The sequence below is a fragment of the Semicossyphus pulcher genome, unplaced genomic scaffold (assembly GCF_022749685.1).
Source record: "Semicossyphus pulcher isolate SPU_LCO1_2020_fin unplaced genomic scaffold, fSemPul1.0.p SCAF_16, whole genome shotgun sequence".
Classification (NCBI taxonomy): Eukaryota; Metazoa; Chordata; class Actinopteri; order Labriformes; family Labridae; genus Semicossyphus; species Semicossyphus pulcher.
Window position 1 is genome coordinate 12,860,387 of NW_027211670.1, and position 21,213 is coordinate 12,881,599.

General features: G+C 41.1%; 2 protein-coding genes across 5 annotated transcripts; one reads left to right on the forward strand and one right to left on the reverse strand.

The window, feature by feature from the left end:
* The first annotated feature begins 619 nt into the window (after positions 1–619).
* On the forward strand, positions 620–3,918 carry LOC138593049 (macrophage mannose receptor 1-like). Its single transcript, XM_069663876.1, has 5 exons — positions 620–654; positions 746–1,117; positions 2,251–2,592; positions 2,748–2,845; positions 3,019–3,918. The coding sequence occupies exons 1-5, from the start codon at positions 621–623 to the stop codon at positions 3,127–3,129; spliced, it is 957 nt and encodes a 318-aa protein (XP_069519977.1). The 5' UTR covers position 620; the 3' UTR covers positions 3,130–3,918.
* Positions 3,919–4,166: 248 nt separating this feature from the next.
* LOC138593048 (carnitine O-palmitoyltransferase 1, liver isoform-like) lies at positions 4,167–17,633 on the reverse strand. Of its 4 annotated transcripts, XM_069663875.1 has the most exons (19): positions 17,493–17,633; positions 17,017–17,156; positions 16,547–16,718; positions 16,223–16,324; positions 15,789–15,926; positions 15,505–15,582; positions 13,932–14,039; positions 13,507–13,594; positions 11,137–11,332; positions 10,857–11,045; positions 10,671–10,776; positions 10,474–10,590; positions 8,882–9,046; positions 8,594–8,726; positions 8,329–8,344; positions 6,955–7,093; positions 6,759–6,869; positions 6,572–6,664; positions 4,167–6,491 (listed from the first exon to the last, which is right to left on the reverse strand). In XM_069663875.1, the coding sequence occupies exons 1-19, from the start codon at positions 17,631–17,633 to the stop codon at positions 6,366–6,368; spliced, it is 2,358 nt and encodes a 785-aa protein (XP_069519976.1). In that variant the 3' UTR covers positions 4,167–6,365. The 4 variants fall into 4 exon arrangements, with proteins under 4 accessions (XP_069519976.1, XP_069519973.1, XP_069519974.1 ...); XM_069663872.1 differs by lacking the exons at positions 8,329–8,344; positions 13,507–13,594 and adding an exon at positions 12,971–13,055 and having other exon boundaries at positions 6,955–7,110; positions 8,598–8,726; XM_069663873.1 differs by lacking the exon at positions 8,329–8,344 and having other exon boundaries at positions 6,955–7,106.
* Positions 17,634–21,213: the final 3,580 nt, after the last annotated feature.

Genomic DNA, 21,213 nt, shown 5'->3' on the forward strand with positions numbered 1-21,213 from the left:
TTTGCGGCTTTTTGGAGCGTACGCTGAAGTCTGACCAGCGGGATAATGAGCGGAGGGTTTGAGGCTGACCTCACTGTTGAAACAAGAGACAAAAAGACAGGTGGCAGACGATAAACAGAGACAGAAGCAAGCAAATCTATCACTTATCTATCTGTCTATCTATCCAGTAGGTAAATTCATGACATACACATTTGTGACACTTTGCTGTAACAACATTGTGGATACACTTTTTGGGGAGATGCAAATATCCTTGTGTGAATGCTGTATGCAAACAGCATTTCCATAAAGACAAATACGAAAGCTTCTTTGGAATGACCTAAACACCACAACATGTATAAAGAGGGAGAACTGCGCTTTCCTGTTACAAAGAAGCATCTGTTCACCAGGTAAGAAGAATAATTTGGATATTTAGCCTGAAAAGAAAAAGGCATACCTAGAGCAATACTCGAACATGTAGTTAATATGAAGCAATGGTTATAGCTATCACTGAGGACACATGGGTTATGTCCACAGTTATGTAGTGTTTCTGGGAATTTTTCTTCTTTGTAAACCCGTGTGAGAAAGTGTTTGATTTGTAAAACAACTTGTATAACATTTATATCCTCTATGTCGTAGATAAAATGCTTCCTCTGCTGATGGTGCTGCTATCTTCAGGTATGTGACTTTGTGCTGAATGATTAAGGAATCATGTTAAAGTAAAACGTTCTGCTTTATTCGCTGTTTTGCCGCATGTCTCTCTCCGCAGGTTGTGTCACTTTGTGTTCACACAGAGAGTATCACTTCACGAACCAAAAAGAGAACTGGGAGGAGGCCCGGAGTTTCTGCAGAAAGAACTACGATGACCTCGCCACCATCGGCAGCCATGATGACATGAAGAGGCTGGTGGACATGACAGAAGCCATGGGCCTAAAGGAGGAGATCTGGATCGGTCTGAGAGAGACCAACGTGTCGTCCTGGCTCTGGTCTGTGGGAGAAACTCAGACAAGTTACGGATTAGCTGAATTCACCAACTGGGCTATTACACCCAATTCCTTTCATCACTGTGGAAGCATGAGGGGTGATGGGAAATGGTTGAGTGCGCTTTGTGAAACAAAACTGCCTTTTGTCTGCCAGGAAGGTAACTAAGATGGCTTTAATTACACTATCAATTCTTTAAACACCCCCTTTCCTTCAATCAGAAACAGGCTGCTGTGATGTCACTCATCCTGATTCTGAATGGCCTCTTCTTATTCGCTCCCTTGACACTAGTTACACAATAAGCTTAGAATAAATATTGACAAAATTCACCTACCCGTATGTCTGTTTGATATGTAATAATATATTTAATAAGGCTGACTGATTTTTAGGGGACTGTGTGCCTTATCATTTATTGTCTTAGACTTCTAAAGCCTACTTTCTTGTGCTAAGCTAAGCTAAGCAACTATTTGCTATAGCCTAGCTTTGTTTGGGGCTAATCCCCATGAAGCAGTCCTGGATGATTCCATAAAAAAGATTTTTTTATCCCCGCGTCATCACGTCACTGCTTCCAGATCGAACAGCAACTGAGAAATACAATAACAACATATAAACATATATATATATATATAATATAATACAACAGTAAAAATCGAGAGGAAAATTGGACCACATTTTAAGTAAATAACATATTTGATAAGTCATTAGCCAGTCAGACAACAGCTAACACTAGCATTCATCCACTTCCTAGCTAATATTACCGTTAGCTAGGAAGTACTGTTAGCTGAAAGTGTAACAATAGGAAAGGTAACAGAAGTGAACAGAAATGTTAGCTGGAAGTTGTTGAATGCTAACGTTGGCTGTCAGTACAATATTATATCAGCATTTGTTACTATAAGCATGATGACAAAAAAATGGCTGCTGTGCGTTTAGGGTGCTTTTTAATGTCTGAATGTTGTTGTCAGGGTTATCTCTGATAAGGCAAACTTGAGATTAAAAGATGTTGGTGTTTTCATGTACCACAGTTCTATTTTAAGATATCAAGTTGCATTCTGGGAATTGTAGGATTTGACACAAACATTTTTTTTAGCTCATACTAAGGACTAAAGACATAAAGTTCAGCCTTTATCGCTTCAATTTAAACCGTTCTTTTTTTCTCCTAAAACTTTAACACAATAATATACTTAAAAACTGGAGTATTTCTTTAAGCACCTTAAGGTGCAAAGTGTAACAACAGTATGTTTTTATCATCTCAACATATTTAAATATTTTCTTATGTTTATCTTTTACTCACAGAAAAGGAGTCCGGCAGCATGTATGTTGTTCTTCAAGAGAAGTCGTGGAGTGACGCCCAAGAGTACTGTCGACTGAATTACAAAGACTTGGCCACAGTGAGGAGCCAGACTGAAAATCAGGTGTTACAGCAAACAGTTGAGGAGAGTGGGCCGTCGCCATCCTTGGTCTGGATCGGTTTGTTCAGAGATGAGTGGAAATGGTCAGACAAGAGTAACAGTTCCCTCAGATACTGGGCACATGGTCAGCCAAATAATGACGGAGTGTGTGCGTTGTTTAGTAGTATTTCAAACAAGTGGTGGGACAGAGGTTGTTCTGACGCACACCATTTCTACTGCTATAAAGGTGAGCATACCTCCCCGATAGATTTGACATACATTCTGGTTCTGAATTGGTCATGTTAGTTAACACACCATTTTAAGAAAGGCATCCCAAACATAATTGAGTACATAATAAACTAAACATACTGCCTATGCCATGTGATATTTCTGTTTGTTTAGGCATAGAAAAGAAAAAGAGGCACATTGTGAGGGTGGAAATGAAATCAGATTCACTCAACTTCATGGATACATCAGTGAGTGAAGCCATTCTGAAAGAAGTAAGTTTTCATTATCTCTAACTTTTCTTGTGCTGCTGATGATAATGTAACATGTTTGTGGCTTTGGTAGAAGTCAAGCTGTTCTTTAACACCAGAGTACACATGTACATAAATACAAGCTATCTGGGATATAGGTTTGGTTTGTCAATGCAATTTTTGTTCTTGCCTCTCAGCTCCAAAAAGAGTATGAGGGGGTGGCGCTTCAGTGGAGGGTCCAGCCTGATGGGAAGATTTTCCATAAGAAAAAAGAAAAGAAGGAAACTGATGATAAATGTTTAAAGTGAAGCTGCCACAATGAAACTATCTGCAGTGTCCAGCAGGACATCACAACTGGGATACTTAAATGTACAAAGACTGATGTAATTTGAAGACTGTCACTGCCCAATGGCAGGGCTGACACATAGAGACAGACAACCTTTTATGCTCACACTCACGCCTACGGGCAATTTTAGGGCGTGGGGAGTCATCAATGAACCTAACAGGCATGTGTTTGGACTGTGGGAGGAAGCTGGAGTACCTGGACAGAGCGCACACATGCACAGGGAGAACATGCAAACTCCACAAAAACAGATGAATACAGTCCTCATCTTAATGGGATCTCAAGTCTGTGACAGGTGATAGGGCGAACTTCTAGCTTAAATCAGCGGCCCATTTACAGAGGCTATCGTCTTTGATGTGGCTGCCCCAGGTTCGACTCCCACTTTTGGCCCTTTGCCGCGTGTCATCCCCACTCTCTCTTCCTTTTTTTCCAACACTATCAACGCTATAAATAAAGACATCAGAGGCCAAAACAAAAACAAAAAAAAATCTAAATAAAGGGGACTTATTTTAGCTATGCAATAAATTTTCTATTATTCTAATGTGTTTTTGAATCACGTTGGTGAAGTTTGTTTCCTTTTAAAAATTGTATACATATTTTAATCAAAGTATTTTTCTTCTCTGTTCCTTCCTGTCTTGAACGTTGCTTGTGTTGTATTAACTCTCAGATGTATTTCTCTTTGGACAAAAGCGTCTGCTGAATAAAATTGTAACATTGTAACAACGTTTTTAAAACATGTAACTCTGGAAAAACACGGAATTATGAAGTTTTCACTTTTTTTACTGTGAGCAATAAAGACCCAAAAACGTTAAACCCAAGCAAACATGAGACCATCCGTTTAAAAGATATGGCCCCTTTAAGTGATGTCTGCGGTAATGTTGCATTGCAGGTAATGAAGGTGCCAGGTTATGACAAGGAAGACACAGTCATTTATGTTAAATCAGTGGTGTAATTTGTTAAGGCAAGAAAAGAAACACATTTTTTCTTTAAGAATGACTTTATGTTCCCTCGTTATATTGCATTAAAAAAGGCAACACAATGAGACAAGCCCAACTGATGTGGAGTGAAACAATAAAGGCAATAATCAAAGGAGAATAACAGAGGAGTCTGCGTCACTGGTCACACACCATCCTTTGAATCAGACGGTTTGGCTACAAAATGTCACATAAAATTCGATCCACATCTGACCTGCAGCACGGCTTGAGACTAAATACCTGTAGATGATGTTCATATGTATATCTTGCATTGTTCTGGTGCTTGTTCAATAACACAGTGATAAAAACAACTGATTAATAGAAGGCAGTGAAATAACAGGAGTAACTTTGAAATGCCTACTGAACACTGGAAGAAAAAACTTCTTAGTTTGTATGTACAGTTTAAATATGTTTGTAAAAATAAATCAAACGTTATTTCCTGGGTGATTTGGCACTGAAGATAATACTAGTCGAACATATGAGATAAATAGAGCCATGTAATGTCACTACATGTATAAACAGCCTGGCACTCTCAGCACAGCAGTACAATCATGTGTTTGTAGAAAGCAGATCTAAATGCGATGAGTAAACACGGAGAAGTCACAGACCTCCAGTTTCTTTAAATACCTGGTGTCACTGTTACAGCAATGTTGCGTTCAAAATGTGCAGACTGGAATCACCTCAACAGCCCTGCATGTTTCCTCCCAAAGCCTCAGCATGTATCACACTTCCAACTGCATTAATTCAACATAAAACAAGTGTAACGTCATGGTGTCTAAACATACTGCACTTTCAATTTAAAATCCAAGGGTGACGTTTTAGGGATTTCTGCCCAAACCTTTGTGTTGGTGCAGTTCATACTGGCCTTTTATAATAATAACAGCATGTCACAATAATTACTTTTACACTGAGGGTTTATGAAAGCAGCGTTTCAGTCGTTTGACTGCTAAAACGACACAAAACCAATAAACCGTAGTGTACTTGATTTTGCTAAAGCCCATAAAACAGGATGAGAAAAAAAGATCCTGTAAGTCATAACGAGAACACTTTCTCAAAATAATGACGATAAAGTTAGTGATCATGTATAGTGAGTGAGTTGTTATTGCGGAATGGGAGCAGGACACGAAATACTGATTTGGAAATGATTTTATTAATTTAAAAATGATTATATTTCTGTTTAAAAATAGTCCGTTACACTAATGAGAACTGCGTCCATAGCAACGGTTAACTCTGTAGCCTTCATAAAATGAGCTAACCGAGCTGTTTTTACTCACGTTAAATGGAAACATTTCCACTGATGGTGACGTAAGACAAGTTGAACGGGAACGCAGGAGTCAGCGCTGCCCCTGAAACAGGGTTTCTGTCTCGTCACTGTCGGAGTCTGTTGACATTTTCTTTCCCATTCACCGTCTTAAAACACCGCCCCATACCGTACTGTGTTCTGTTTACTTCACGTGCCGTCTTCAGTTTTGCAGATCTCTCCGTCGTAGCCTTCAGTTTTTAATGCTTTTGCTCCGCTGTTTTGTCTATTTTCTTTTTTTTTCCCTCTGTAAACAAACCGACCTCAAATTTACCGGACTTCTTTCGGCGGATTAATATGATTACAGTTTTTATTCGGATTGTGTCATTAGAGCCGCATCCCTAGCAACGGTTTGTTCTTCATAGCAACGGACTGTTATCAAGAAATAGCAGACCTCGGAATGCCGTAATTAACCAATCAGAATCAAGTATTTAACACAGCCGTGTAATACATTAAAATAATGTCTTAGTGTTTCAAATAATTACTTTTTTTTAAATATATACCCAAGTATCTCAAATTAATGAGAAACTTTTGGTGTTTTGAAAAACATAATCATTATTTTGAGATACCAAACCATTATTTTGACAAAGTCATTATTTAAAACTTTCTCATTTAAATGATTTACAGGATCTTTTGTATTATGTTGGCATCAATGGGCTTCCATATAATCATAACTCTTGATTTGTTATTCTATGGACGTTTCCCTTCTCACACACCTATCACACAGCTAATAACCACACAAAAATACTGATGCTAGTCAGTAAAAACATCCCCTACACACCCCTCGAGCTGTTTCTTGAATATCATCTGGCTTTAAAATTCTCCTGATGCATCAGGGGAAAACACCCTGTCTCTCCTGTCTCCATTGTGTTACATTTATGCTTGCACACCTTCCCTTCAGCATCCCTGTCCCCTGAGAGTGACAGCCTACTGGTCTTTCTTCACCTCTGGTGGTTTCTCTTCTGTCTTGTTGGGCTCTTTTTGGTTTGGGCTCAGCAGCTGCAGCAGGTCGTGCATAGCTCTTCTGATCTCAGCACTAAACTTGTGGGCATCCTGGAAGGGAAACAAAGACGATGAATATGTCTGGAGGATGCTGTTGTCATTCAGTGCATTACTACTTTTTATAAACTCACAGTTTCTGGACACGAGTGCTTGCACGAGATGTGGATGTTAATCCTGTTCTCTCCGCAAATGCTGTAGGACACCCCATAACCGTCATCAGCCACCTGAAAGAGACACAGGCAGGATTTTTAATCATGGCTGCTTAAGATCATGAAGATCAGAACACAGACAATTTAAAAAAAAAAGGTGAGCACTCACAGGTCCAAAGCCCCCTCCACAGGAGATGTACTCTGGATGGTTAACCAAGTCAAACAGCTGCACCTGCATCGCGGTCTGACTGGTGGATAGCCGCCAGGGCTCAGACAGCACCTGGAATACCCACAAGAAGGCATCAGTTTGCTGCAGTCGCTAATGTTTTGAACAGAGCAGTCTCGTATAAGTGAAGTAATTCCACCTCTTTCAAGAAAGGAGACTCCACTCCGAGATACTTGGACACCACGTAGAGGCAGAAGAGGTGTCTGTCGATGCCGCCTCCAGTCATCGCCAAGCGGTAAAGATTTTGATGCTTCTCTGACGATGCGCGGAACAAACGCCTGCACACATCTGCTGACTGGTGGAGAACAACATGATGGGCATGACTGCTTGGCATATCACACATTACAAATAGACACTGTGTTGTTAAGCATATGGGCGGATTGTATTGAAGTCTATTGAAAATAATGATGCGTCTTCCTGACAGATTTGGACCAAACCGGTTATAAAGGAAGGAGAAGGAAATACGTGTTGAGTCCTTCTCAGCCTACATGCTGTCAAAGCATTTGATCTTGTTGGATGGGATTTCTTATAACAAGTAATGGCCAGATTTTGGTTTGGCAAAGGAACAAAACATTACACTCAAACACTATTTCTATGATACATTTATTAGCAGTCTGCATAATCCTACAGCCTTAAAACAGACTTCCTATTGAACCTTTGGTCAAGGTAATTAGCTTCATGAGGATTAAAATTAGGAGGAAAATCAGTTGACGTCGTGGAAACACTCCAAAAACATGTTTTTAAGGTGCATGTGTGCTATCTCACCTTTTTAAGTATACTTTATTATGTATATTATTTAAGTGTTTTCTCACAAACTGCTTTAAACTGCTTACCTATATTCTCCACACACATATACACACACCTGCACCTCTCCTCTCTTACTGCACACAGCACCTCTCCCCTCTCGCCCTCTTTCTCTGTGCCTGCTCTGTTGACAGTTTCATCAGCAGTCTGTTTTAATCCGTTTTATTATATAAATATGTTAAAATTAGATGGCAATTATACTTGGGCAGCAGTTAATACACCTAATCAGGCCACTCAAGTGAAGTAAGCTGTGTCCCAATCCAGGGGCTGCAGCCTTCCAAGGAGGTGGTCCACGGAGGATGCTCCATTCATAGCCTGCGTAGACCGTTACTGAAATCAGACGGTCTGGTCTACCCTTGCCTCACCAAACGCAGCTCCTGTCGCCTAGTAAAAGGTAGCTAGCAGGCTAACTAGCTAGCATAACGTCAAGTAAGTTAACCTATTATTTTTAAGATAATTTGTTTCAAGGGCTCTTTTGTTTTCGTCAACATTTGTATCTCTAGCTTTTCGACTGAATTGAAACCAAAAACGTTTACATTTAAAAGTGTATTCTTCGGCTGCATAAAAGTCCGCCATTTCTTTGGAATTGGCGCGTAATGCATCTCGGGATACGGTGGGCCGCGAAGGATGCATCCGATGGACCCTTCGTGGCCCGGGAAACAGAGCATGCATTTGTCGGCCGCATCTGTAGGAGCCTTCGAATTGGGACAGCCTTCGACGTGCTGCTGTGACGCAATTGGCCTTCAAATACGGCCTTCGAAGGCTGCAGCCCCTTGATTGGGACGCAACTAAAAGTGCGTAAAACACTGTTTAAAGCAATATACAGAATACCTCTTTTCCCTCCTTTTTCACTGTAACACGAGGCATTGCTGTTGATATCCCTGTGTAATAAACAGTACCAGCATGTCTGGCTCTGATGTAAACTGACCTCGTTCTACCCTGCAAAATGCTATGAAAAATTTAAGTTAAAAAACTCACCTCTCCCCCCTCCAGCGCTCGGACAAAGGCACTGCTTTCACTGGAACAGGAGCGGACAGTCTCAGTCCTGCCCTCCCTGAACAGACGGGTCATGGAGGCTTCGTACGTCAAACAAAACGTCCCCCGATACTGGAAAAAGGTAAAAAAACAAAAACATAATAAGATCCAATGCACAAATGCTAGTTCGAAGAGCAGAGTGCAAAGCCAGAGCAACAGACAGACCGCCTTCCTTTTGATCATGTGAGTGTGTTTGTGTGTGGACTGTGTATCAGAGCGAGACTCACCCTAAAGTAGGCCATCTGAATTGCCATCTGAATGAAGGCGTCTGGACTGACTCGACACCTCTTGATCTTTCCTTTGCCGAAGTCTCGGAAGACAAAAACGTGGAAGTCTAAGTCGTCAGCCAGGGCCTGGGCCACGTCCAGAGACTGGTTGATCTGCTCCTCACACTGAGACAGACACATCCAAACAGGGCTGAGAAACCTTTAACCACTGCACTGTGGTGTCAAAAGAATAAGACATGCTTCCTTCTTGATTTAAGTAATTAGTCAGCTTTTAAATAATCCCAGTAGTAACTGAAACATTTTACAAACACACTTATTCCCTTTCTTGCTGAGAGTTATTGAATGATACAACAGTCAGATATGAAGCTACAGTAGCTTGAGTGATGATGTAACTTTGAGCGTACAAGGCAACAATTGGAAACTCCAGGAATATATTGCAGCCAGTTTCAGCACTGTTAAAAACAACTTCTAGTTTTTATATTTCAGCGTGTACATGTTGGATCAAGTAGGTCAAAACGTATAAAAAATACATTTTTCAGGTGCTGGTATGTTCACTTTTGACCTCAGGATAGACTCAAGCTCCTGCTTCCAGTCTTTATGCTAAGCTAAGATAACCACCCAATGCCTTTACATTGATATTTAGCCTACAGATGAGGGTGGTATTGATCTTCTAATCAAAGTTTCTCTACATCCAAATAAGTCTAATCAGAATTAATCACTGAAAATGTTGCCAAAATAGTACAATAGCCCAATACAATGGGGTTTAAAAGAAGGTATTATTGGTGATAGCATAAATCTGAGATGCTGTCAACTCTTGAGGGGAATCCAGTAGGACTGAATTGTGGCCGCTGATAGCTCCATAAATTGTGCGTACGTCCGTGACCCACATTAAAGTCAGTCATATATGATCCTGTGAGTGCCAGAGCTTTTGTTTTTCTGCATCATTTGCCACCGCCATCTTTTCTGTCTCATGTTCCGATTCACAAAACAAATTGCACTGATGATATTCAATCGCAAACACGCCCATAGAGTGTCACTAACCCGTGCAGCTTGCTCTTGTTTTCTGTCTGATTGTGGAGAGAAGCTGTAGCGCACACCGACGCATCTCAACTCCATGCACAGATCGATGGTGAGCAGGGAGAGGAGGGGGCAGCTCGGTTTATTGTGAAGGCCAGACTCGACAGGTGTTTTACTGTTTTAACTGTCTGTAAGGTAGCTTCATTTTTTAAAGAAGCGCGTAACAGCGGCTCGTTCATATAATAATCACCGTCTGGCGTAACGGCTCCAGACCGTCTCCACACATGTGGACAGTGTGTCCCCGTGTGCTGGGGTTGAGCCTCACACAGCCCAGGACTGATTGGTCTCCCAATTATAATAATAATGACAATATATGCATAGAAATGTTTGGGGTGCATTCAACCCTCTGCGTGTGCTTCCAGAATGAGTCTTTTTGTGTCATTTGCACGGGTTTAGCGTGCGCAAAAGCGGCGCAATCCTGAAGTGAATTCCCCTCTTACTGTGAAAGGCAAAATGCTGGTAATTAGCTACAGGAGTAAAGAAATTAAGTGAAATGTGTGAATGGAAAAACTAACCTCTGGAGGGATTTCCCAGCTTAGCTTCTGTGGCCGTGGTAGTGATTTATCCACCTCTCCTTTGCAGTGACCCTCTGTGTTGTAGCCCAGCTGGAAACAGTCGGTGGCCAGCGTGGTCTGGGAACACACAGAAACTTTAAAACGTCTTCTCAGAAACCAAAGACAACAGCGCACCTACTTTTCTTTAAGCTCCTCACCTCCCATAAATGTGCCAACACGGGTGCATCAGCCCACGAGTGCTCTCCGTTCACACCAGTCTTTCCATTCTTGTAGTAAACGACCTGGAACGACTTGTCAAACCACCTGCACAAGAATGACACCAAAATCAACATCAAAAGCTGTTTCCTCAGTTACACATTCACATGAGTTTAGTGTAGCATTACCTGTCGTAACATTTCCCGTGCAACAAGGATTTGGCGTAGCGATCTAAACTAGCCACGGGGTCTTCTCCCATCATGCCCTGCTCATCGTCATCCAGGGTCACAAAGAAGGCGGCTTTCTCGATGAAGTCCAGAGAGCGTTTGTTCACCCCACTGCTGAAATACTTCGTCCTGGCATTAGCCCATGGAATTCTGGGAAACAATTCAGAGGAAAATGACGATATAACATAAAGGATGCAGTGTGGTCATTGTAGTTAAAGCGAAGCTGTCTTGTCACACTAACCTGTCTCCAGCGGTCAGGGCTCCCAGATGGACTTCTCCTTGGCAGGGAGGTGAAGGGTCATCGAGGATCCTCTGAATCTGGAACTCTATCTCCCTGGGGTTTAGGAGTCGGCCGGCCTGGTACACCTTAAGACGGAAGAAGCGTCCCCTGTGGTAAACCGCGATGTAGTCACTGTCCTGCCAGTGCTGCAGTGTGTCTTTGCACAATAAAGAAAGAAAGTGTTAACATTTGGTTTATTGAGTGAATAGCCTATCATGAAATAGATCATGGTTTATGTGTGTGTGTGTGTGTTATTCAAATCCTGGCTATGGAAAAATAAAAATACAAATTTATATTTGGTTATTTTGCTTATAACTGATTTTCTATATAAAGCCCTTTGAAGAAACTTGGTAACATAAAATGTCACTTGTCACTTTAAATGAGACAGGGGCCACAAACAAAGGCTATATTAGCTTTGGGCAGCAGGTTAAATATGTTGGAATATAAAAATGAATGGAGAAGTACTACTGACTACTAACATTAACGTTACTACTATTAATTACTACATTTCAAGCTAGCTGAGTTTCAACAAGTTGCCACTAAACGATGGCAGAAACGTGTTTTGTTTGCATAGTGGGCGGGGCCTATGCAGATTCAGGAATTTTTAATGAGGGAGAAGGAGGAGATGCTTTGGGAGGATTTTTACAAGGTAATTAAACGTATTTGGCAGAAAAAACATGTCAGACACAATTTATTATTTCAAGCAGAGCATTTTATATGTCTTACAACATGACTGGAGCTGCTCTTTAATTGTTTGTTGAGTGTTGCTGTTTGGTTGTGTCTATTTTGGGTTTTAGAAAAGTGTTTCTTATTCTTGACTTGGTTGACTTTTGAAAAAGATACCGACTCACAAACCCTGACCTCAGTATTGTTAGGCTGTAAAGCTAACTGGCAGCTAGAAATGTTTTGTTCTAAGAAAGTCCTGAGGATGTTACGTGCGATGTTCTGGTAAAGTTTTGAGCTGGAAGTTTTTTAGGAGAGAGTAGGAGAACGTTGCAGTGAGAATGTTCAAATCACATTTCAGGAACGTTTTATAAATCATGTTGTGATAGTTCAGGCCAAACTAACATCCTGAAAAGATCCTAAGAAATTTGCAGTCAGCATGTTCTACCTTTGTTTTTATGTGAGCAAATGTTTTATAAAAGGCGTTCTGACGTCCCAGGCCTCAATAACATCCTGAAGATATCTTTAGAATGTTGCAGTTAAAACGTTTTGTCTAAGTTTTAACGTTACAAGAACTTTATTTGAAATGATAAACATCCTTAAAACGTTCTTTGAGTATTAGATTAAAAAGTTTTCTTCCAAACGTAATTAGAACTTGTAGGTAATGTTAGCCAGTGCTACGGGAACGTTCCCTGCTAGCTGTGCCGGCACAGGGTCAAAACATTTCAACATGAGATTGATAAAAATCAGCAATCTGACTCGATTCAACAAAGGCAAATGGTTAAGGATAAACTTCTCTTCTACTTTACAAAGCTTCAGCAGACAGCTTGAGGCTGACCTGGCCTTACTCGTGCTGCCTGGAGGACAGAAATAACTCTACGGGGACAACCTTAGACCTACTGAACAGATAAAGGAATGAAGACATACTGTAACACAAACAGGGATGCAGTTTGTGTTTCTTTGTATGTAGTTTCTAATTTGAGTATCAAGATGTTAGCTTATAAACATGATGAGCAATTAGCATTACCGATATATATGAGACAGAGATGTAGCTTCATTTAAAATTCTTAATTCAACTAATAAAAGGTGTTAAACTAGGATTGGGCCATCTCTGTAAAAACTGAAATACTACCTGTTATTGTTCCAGGGATTCGACAAGTGTCAAACATCCGCTCAAACTGATAGGAACAGCAAGGAACTGCAGACCTCAACAACAACTGAGCGTAGATAAAGAAGGAAAGGAAGGAAAAATAAAAAAGACAGTGTTGAGATGGAATAGAAAGAGAACAAGGAAAAGAGGAAAGAAAAATGTGTGGGCAGAAGAAAATAGACATTATTTAGAGACAGACACTTTCCAGAAAGCCAGACAGAGCTGAGATGAGAGCAGAAGGCGGGAGGAGACAGATGAGAGATGACAGGACAAGCTGTACAGCAGACGTATTATGACTCACACACACACGCGCGCGCACACCGTCTTTCACACTATTTTCTCTCTCATATTTAAACTCAAGAGGGTCTAAACACCTCCAGTATGCCTCATCGTCTCTGAGGCAGCATCGCTCGACGTTAGCTGCTCATGTTCAGACATGCCTCACTGTGTGAAACATCCTGTGTGTCCATGTGTGTGTCTGTGTGTGTGTGTGTGTGTACACAGGTCAGTGTCTTTACCGGTCTCCTCTCCAGGAGTGCGTGTGGTGTTGAACAGCCGCTCACACTGAGCTGAACACAGAGGAATGAGAGTGCCGGGGATACGAATCTGGGAAACGGAGAGGAGGAGACGAAGGCGAGGGGAGAGGGAGGAGAGCAAGGGAGGAAACGGAGAGTAAAAAAAAAAAAAGAAGAGTGAGAGGAAATGAGGGAGGTGAATAAAGAGAAATCAAGCAAGCGAGAGAGGGGTACAAAAGGAAGGGGTGAGAGATGGTGTGAGAACATGAGGGAAAACTTAACAAATGGTGATGCACATGCTCTCTTTAATAAACAGTTACAACACACAAACACTGATGGATGAATGTTGCTCACACAATCATACATCCGACTATTGTGATCATTCAAGAGCATTATATTTGAGGTTTGAGCAGTTAGGGTCAACTCACAGGTTGAAGCTCTTCTCTGTTGAGTTTGCGTCTGTACAAGAAGAAGCCATGAATGGTGTTGCCGGCCCTGGCCGCCTGGATGGGAGTGGGAGTCACATACAGGAAGTCCTGGGGAGAGGACGAGCAGAGACAGGAAGTCAGGAGGAGGAGATCATCAAACATAATGATGTGATATTAATTACTCCAGTGAAGAATATATCCATGTTTACCCATCAGCATACATGTTCGAACCATAGACTGTATAAAAAGATGGACGACATGTCAGCTCCCTAAAAGTGAAGCCAAAGCATCTCTATCGCCCCCTGTTGACTGGCTGCAGTATAGCTCATAAAGCCCGCCTCCTCCATGTTAACAGATGAGTCAAACTATAAAATCAAAATACACGTCAAATAAATCTTTTTAAACATTCTGTCATTATTGCTTGTTCTTATGCTGATTTACATCCAAGTGTTCATTTTTCTAACAACTTTAGTTAATTTGATATTTCATGCTGTAAAAAGGATGATTGACAGCTCTGTCGACAAATCCGGCTCCTGCAGCGTTCTGTTCCCAGGGTAGCAGAGTAGAGGAGGAACAGCGAGAGGAGACGTAACTAAAACAATCACTACAGTCATTGAAGGTCCCATATCTGTGAACGTCTGCTCCAGACCAACACAAGAAGCTGTTCTGCTGCAGGCTGTGCAGACATGAGAGATCTTAAATGTGTGTTTTTGGTTAGCGGAAGAGCGTCAATGCTACGGCTCCACCAGCCGATCTCTACTGCTCACACTCTGGCTCCAAATGTACAGATGGCAGCGCCCGCTGAGAAGGTGTTTTAGCTTCACTTTTGTACAATGAGAGGAGATGGAGACACGTCGTCCAGCTTTATATACAGTCATTGGTTGCCATGTGCACAAATAATATTTTGTTTGTATTCACCTGGATACCCATGTTTCAAACCTACATGCCAATGCATACTTATAGGTCAAAACTATATACATTAGCCACAAGGAAGCATACATTTTCACTCTTTAATTTAAAAGGGGGAGGCAGCATGGAATGTTAGTTGATAAGAATAAGTCAAGTTTAACACTGAGAAGCATATCTTTCTAAGTAGTTGGTACAGGATTAAACCACTCTCTAGTGATCGTACCCAGCTTTTATTGCTATGATTCCCTTTGATCTATGGGTTGATTATAGGGCTGCACGATATATCGTTTAACAATTGCGAAGTGCACATGTGCAATATTCACATTGCAGGACGTGAAGCAAATTAACGGAGCGTAACGGAGCCTCGGTCATCTGGCCGACGTTATCTGTGACGGCAGCAGCTCCGCTACGCGAGGTGGCTTCTATGTGAGTGTATCCGCGTTATTAATGGCACCTCGTCCCGGCGCTGGTTAACGCTGGGGCTACATAAACAGACAGTTTCTGTCCTTGTGGAAAACATACACCCACATATGATGAACAAAATAAATCCTTTAATATCTTAAAGCTCATAAAACTGTATATATCAACCTGTGAGTCCTGATAGAGTCAACATGTGCAACATTAAACACAGTAAGAACAAAAACAGATAGAAGGATTTTCATACCATGCCATAATAGTTACTGTTGACCATAATTGGGCCCCGTCCACGCAGGTACACATATTCCTCCCACCAGTCGCTGACCTGAAGAATTAAAACACACTCAAAGCTCTTAGTGAGAAAGCTCATAGGCAGTGAAATCCCTCACATATTCAGACAGGATGAATTATTCACACCGCAGAACCTCACAGAGATATACATTGTTAATGGAATTTTATATTTCCTCTCGGACATTAAAGTGACGCGTGAAGTAGCGACGCTGAAGCAGAGCGTCGAGGTCGAACACTTACGTAGTTTGCAGACCAGAGAGCTTTAAGCTTGAGGTACCACTGCAGGCGGTTACCGAGGCTGCTCTCAAACTCCGCCGCCAGCTTGGTCATGTGTTCGTACCTCTCGTCATCCATCAGCGGACGCATGGATTCCAAGTACTAAAGCGAAAGATTAAAATCAGCGAATATTAATGAGTTATAATGTTGTGAACAAAAACACAGAAGCAGAGGAAAATGTTCACGACCAATAAATCACCATAAATTAACACCCACAGAGGAAGAATATCAGGAGGGAAGAGACCGTGTATTTTTATGCAGTTAAAAACCAGGACAATAACAGAGGAAATGCTGAGTAACAATTGCAGAAAAACTGCTAAATGTGAGAAAGCGATCCATCTGTTTCATGCTCAGAAGTCAGCGTGTGGTCATTTCCTCTGCTTCCTGTGACGTCTCACCCTCTTCACTGTGTCCTTGATGGCAGGCACAGGCAGGTTTGGCAGCGACCCCTGGTAGCTGTAGAGGAGAGGCTTCCTGCCAGAAAAGATCCGCACCAGCGCCTGGCATCGAAACATGATCAGAATGCCACAGTGAGGACACACATAGGGCTTATTATTTTTTAGTTTTCTGTATTCTTAAAGTAGTTTTGCAGAATATCAAATGTCTAATGAAGCAAAAACTGTGGTGTTTTTAATAAAGCGACTATGAGCTAAAGCTAACAGAAGTAGGGAAAGTGCAAGGTTAGGTCACAGTAATGCAAAAAGGTGCGAAACAACACTCACCACCCAGACTTTGGTGGTGTTGGACATCTTGCCGTGCTGCTCGAACATCCAGCGGTGGTAGGAGAGGAGCTGCTTGAGACACAGACGCATGGTGAAGATGAGCAGGAGCCACAGCATGGTGCTGAAGACCACTGCTGACACCAACGCCTGGCACTGGGTGCTCATGGACTGGCTGGGAACGGAGGGAGGAAGATGAAGAGAGGGGGGGGGGGGGGGAAGAAGAGTTAGCGAAACAAATAACAGAATTTTAAAAATAGAAAGGGGAGGAGGAGGAACAAATAAAGCGCAAATAGATAACGTATTTAGGGGGAGGACATAAAAAAGAGACATAAAGAAACAACAAAAAAGACAGAAGAAAAAGGAAGAATGGGAAGGCATGTTTAAAGAACAACAAGTGTTTACACAGATCTCTTTGGGTCACAATGTACAATCAATTATTAACCATTTCACGGGGTCAGGTGACGTGTTACCTCACAGGCAGGTGCTCCTGTATCTTGGCTATGAGTCCCATGGAGGGGTCGGAGCGGGTGTACATGGTAGCCAGGATTGCTATCACCACGAAAAGCCAGGAGGAGGGACTGGCAGGATAAACTCCTGTTATGACACTGTTCTGTTCGTGTGAGAGAAGAGAGACTCATTTTAAATCACAGTCTTAACTGCATTTAGGTTTAAAGCAGGCATGAGGATCCCGAACACAACAAATTACTGCAATTAGAATGAAGAATGAGCAGAGAATGATTGAAAACAAAACCTTCCAGGGAAGAAAATATATATAATTCTCAGCATGAAGCTCTGACACGGATTCTTGTGCTGACATGCAGAAAGAAAAGCAGTAATAACCAAGAGAAAGAGGCTTATGTAAGTATGACTGGGACTATTTTAGACAGTTGTGGGACACACACTGACTGACAGGCCGAGCAAACTTAACAGACCACAGTGGCGGTACCTTGAGTCTGACGATGCGCTTCTTCCAGGAGCGAACACCCGAGAGGTAGATCTCAGTGAGGGCCTGGTGGGACAGCTGCAGATCGATGCCCTCCGGGGTGACCGTGAACTGGAAGGCCACCGCCTGGTGGGCTTCTGCCATGATGACTGTGCAGGATGACGAGAGGGAGAATAAACTGTCAGTTTAAATGGTGAGACAACAACCTGAAGACATGTTAGACACAATAAACATGCTGTAACTACTACTACCTCAGGGGCAAAGGTAAACATGAACAAATACTTACATTCCTAAGTAGCTAACATTTGCTAACAGCTGGAAAATCATGCTAATAAGTACAAACAGACCTGTTTAAATGTCTGGTGTGCATTGTTGGCAGGGTAAACAAACAGGATCAGCCTGGGGTCAAACTGTCTTCAAGGTTTCACATGAATGTAAATGACCTCATACTGTGTGGCTTCTCTTTAAATTTAGTAATAATCTTGTAATAAATAAATAAAAAATGGAAATGTCCTTCAGATACAGAAAAAAGCATCCGATCAGACCTCAACTTTGACATTTCTGCACCCAGGAGGCCGATCACCACCCGGGGCTCATGGATATGAACGTCTAAACAGCTGCTTTTATACAACCAAATGACCCACATAATTACAGGACACTGCGAGCAGCATGCGAGCTGCTAAAAAGATAAATAAACAGGAATGAACAATGTAAACAGCCGACAGCAAATCCATTATGCTTTGTGAGAAATTGTCATCACGATTCATATGTAAAAAGTGATCTGCAGCAGCTGACGGCAGACCGATCCTGAAGCTCTGTGAAAGCACTCACAGATGATTCATGAAACTGATGATGAATTGCATAATTTTGAATGTGTGCGTTTGCAGAAACACATCCATCTCATGCACGAGCATTTTTAAAAAGGAGACTCAAAAAGAGACGTTTTATTTATGAGTCCTTTCGAACGCAAAGTCAGCTTGAAAATTGATACAGTCTGATGGGAAAGCGCTGACTGGTTGCTGATGTGACTGTGTATTATTTTGTTTAAGGCAATAACTGCCTTCTCTTCACAAAGGGAATTGATTTTCCTCCACAAATAGGCTATGGATAATGCCCTGAGGTTTAGTCACTCTGACACGGCTGGACTGCAACCCTGTGGAGGCCACGTCTGAGCTTAATGTGTGCTTTAAAAAAAAGGCAAACACACAATCACACACATACACACAAAATTCCCCGATCGTCCACAGGTCCCGGTGACATTCAGCTGTTTAGATCAAGCCTGCACGAACAGCACAATTAAGTACTTTTCACATTAAGGAGACGCACCATAATTTATGACGAATATCCCTTTAAATAAAATGCATGTTAGCATCCCTGCATCTTTGATTCACAATTCACTTAGAGCTAACGTTTTTACAGCTGTGTTATAAAAAGAGAGCGCCAATCAACGACAGAGCTTAGCAGTGATATTTTCAATTAAGCTCCAGATAAAGACAAATATAATAGAGTAATTACAAAGGGGATGGAGCTATGATTAGTAAAGTCTGTTCCAAAGTTTATCTGAATACAATTGAAATTGTTTTTTTTACTTACTTAATATAAGGACCAAACAACATCTTTACAACTTAGCATGTTGGAAATGTAAAGCTGATAACATTAGACGGTGAGGGAGAACAGCTAGTGAGGACAGAGGAAGGCAGGAGCAGTCTGTGTAAACTAGGTGAAAGGTAAACACCTCTGAGGCATTGAGTTCAAAGGAAAAGTAGAAGTAAAGTTGAAGACTCCAACGCACCAGACTTTAGACTCTGCTTCAACTTCAACCATATATCAGTGTATTTCATTATCTAACCTTTAGGATGAAAAAAAACTACATTTCACCTTTAAATCTCTTCTTCTACTGTTTGAATGCAGCTTGAGTTTCTGCATGATGCGCAAGTTTGTTTTTGGGCTTTTTACCCTCCAGGAAAAGAAAGTTCTAGTTACTGGAAAGTAAAGTAAATAATGGACGGATCTGCTATACATTCTTAACATAACTTATCTTGATTACCATTTTCTTGCCAGTACTTAGAAGGAGTAAAGATAGGATGGACTATAAAGCGGTATGCTTAAGTGCAATGCCTCATTCTGCTAACAAGGGAGATTATTGTTTTATACTCCTATTTTTAGAAGTATTCCCATCATTTATGACACATAGATAGTAGGGATAATTTATTCTTTCATTACAGTTCTAAAGAACTGAGTCTTATATGTTATATTAACTTTTTAAGTCACCAAAAACACAAACATATCTTCCACAACCCCCAACATTTGTTGTCTAAAATCCTGTTTTTATCAGTCTATAACCTCTCCAATGCATGTCTACCACAATTATTATACTTAATTATAATTATTTAATTGAATTCCTATATTCTAACCTACTTGCATGATGTAATGCCTTTTATTAGAACACTGTTGGAATGAGCCTGGGTCAAGGGAGAGTTGCATTGCATTAATTGTTGTGTAATTGACTGTAAAAAGACAGTAAGTGTCAGTGATTGCACAATCATGTGTTATCTAGATCTCTGCTGAGGTTAGGTTACTTTTCCTCATACCACATAGTTTTAATCAATTCTAGGATTTGCAATCATCTTCTTTTCTGGTCATACATAATTTTACATTTTTATATCAAAATCTCCTACACAGCATTAAAGGCTGCTTAACTATATATATATAACTTATCTAATTAACTGACTTTATTTTGTTTTGGAGAGCAACAGCATTTAGAAATAAAGTTATTCTCATTTTATGGAAGAATATAAAGGTGTACTCTGTGTATTTTTGTTTTTTAACCACGCCATGTATCACTGACAATATAAACAAAGCATTTCGCAAAGCCAACCCACAATGTAGGAATTGATTAATGTTATTATAGCTAGCTTACACTTAGCTTTTATTAAAAAATAAATTAAACACAAAGAAACGTCATATTGGGTCGTGACCAAAATTTACATTTGATTCTGCATTAGAAACAGAATTATTAAACATATTAACGTATAAACCTCGTATTTTTTATTTAATCTGTTAGGTCCAAGCTAATGTTCGCTATTTTGCTACAACGCCAGAATAGCTGACCAATTGATGGTGGTTGAAGCTAACTAGCCGACTATTTAACTACAGCAGGTATTAAAATTAATGCTAGCTGCTGCTATTGCTGGCTAGCCGGTGCACCCTGCCCATTACATAGTTAGCTAGTTACACACCAACGGGTGCTGGTAGAATGATGCGTTTGTGTTTCATAGCAACGCGCTCCAACGTTGTCAGCACCCGGTTAGCTTACCTGCTGTTGTTTACGAAATTTCGAGAATCCAGAGCAGCAGAAGCCGAACGTTAACTTCAGGCGTCGACCAAGAGCCCGGGGTCTGCCGCTGTGAGGTCGGCCCTCCTCTCCAATGAACAACTGTATCGTTACTACAGATGCTCGCCTGGATGGAGCTGATGCTGCCTTCAGTGACTGTCGGAAATGTCGCGATCATGCAGTTTTGGTTGGTTCTATGATGCCTGAGCTGTTACGTTTAAGGGGCGGAGAAGTGTGGAAGCCTATGTCAACAGAAGATGGTAAAAATGCAAATGCAATGTTAACGACCGTGTTTACACATGTGGATATTGTATGTTTTAAACAACTTACCCTTTTTTTCCGAAAGTAAAACTGGAAAAGGTTTTCTTATAGTAACTAAAATTCTACTTG

Excerpts from the sequence above, each read along its gene's own strand:
- LOC138593049 (XM_069663876.1), top strand. The coding sequence starts at position 621 with ATGCTTCCTCTGCTGATGGTGCTGCTATCTTCAG. Across the intron at positions 655-745 it reads GATGGTGCTGCTATCTTCAG|GTTGTGTCACTTTGTGTTCA; the intron begins GTATGTGACTTT and ends CTCTCTCCGCAG. Across the intron at positions 2,593-2,747 it reads CCATTTCTACTGCTATAAAG|GCATAGAAAAGAAAAAGAGG; the intron begins GTGAGCATACCT and ends CTGTTTGTTTAG.
- LOC138593048 (XM_069663875.1), bottom strand. The coding sequence starts at position 17,633 with ATGGCAGAAGCCCACCAGGCGGTGGCCTTCCAGTTCACGGTCACCCCG. Across the intron at positions 14,040-15,504 it reads ACAGTAACTATTATGGCATG|GACTTCCTGTATGTGACTCC; the intron begins GTATGAAAATCC and ends TCCTCTCCCCAG. Across the intron at positions 6,870-6,954 it reads AGTCTCCTTTCTTGAAAGAG|GTGCTGTCTGAGCCCTGGCG; the intron begins GTGGAATTACTT and ends TGGGTATTCCAG.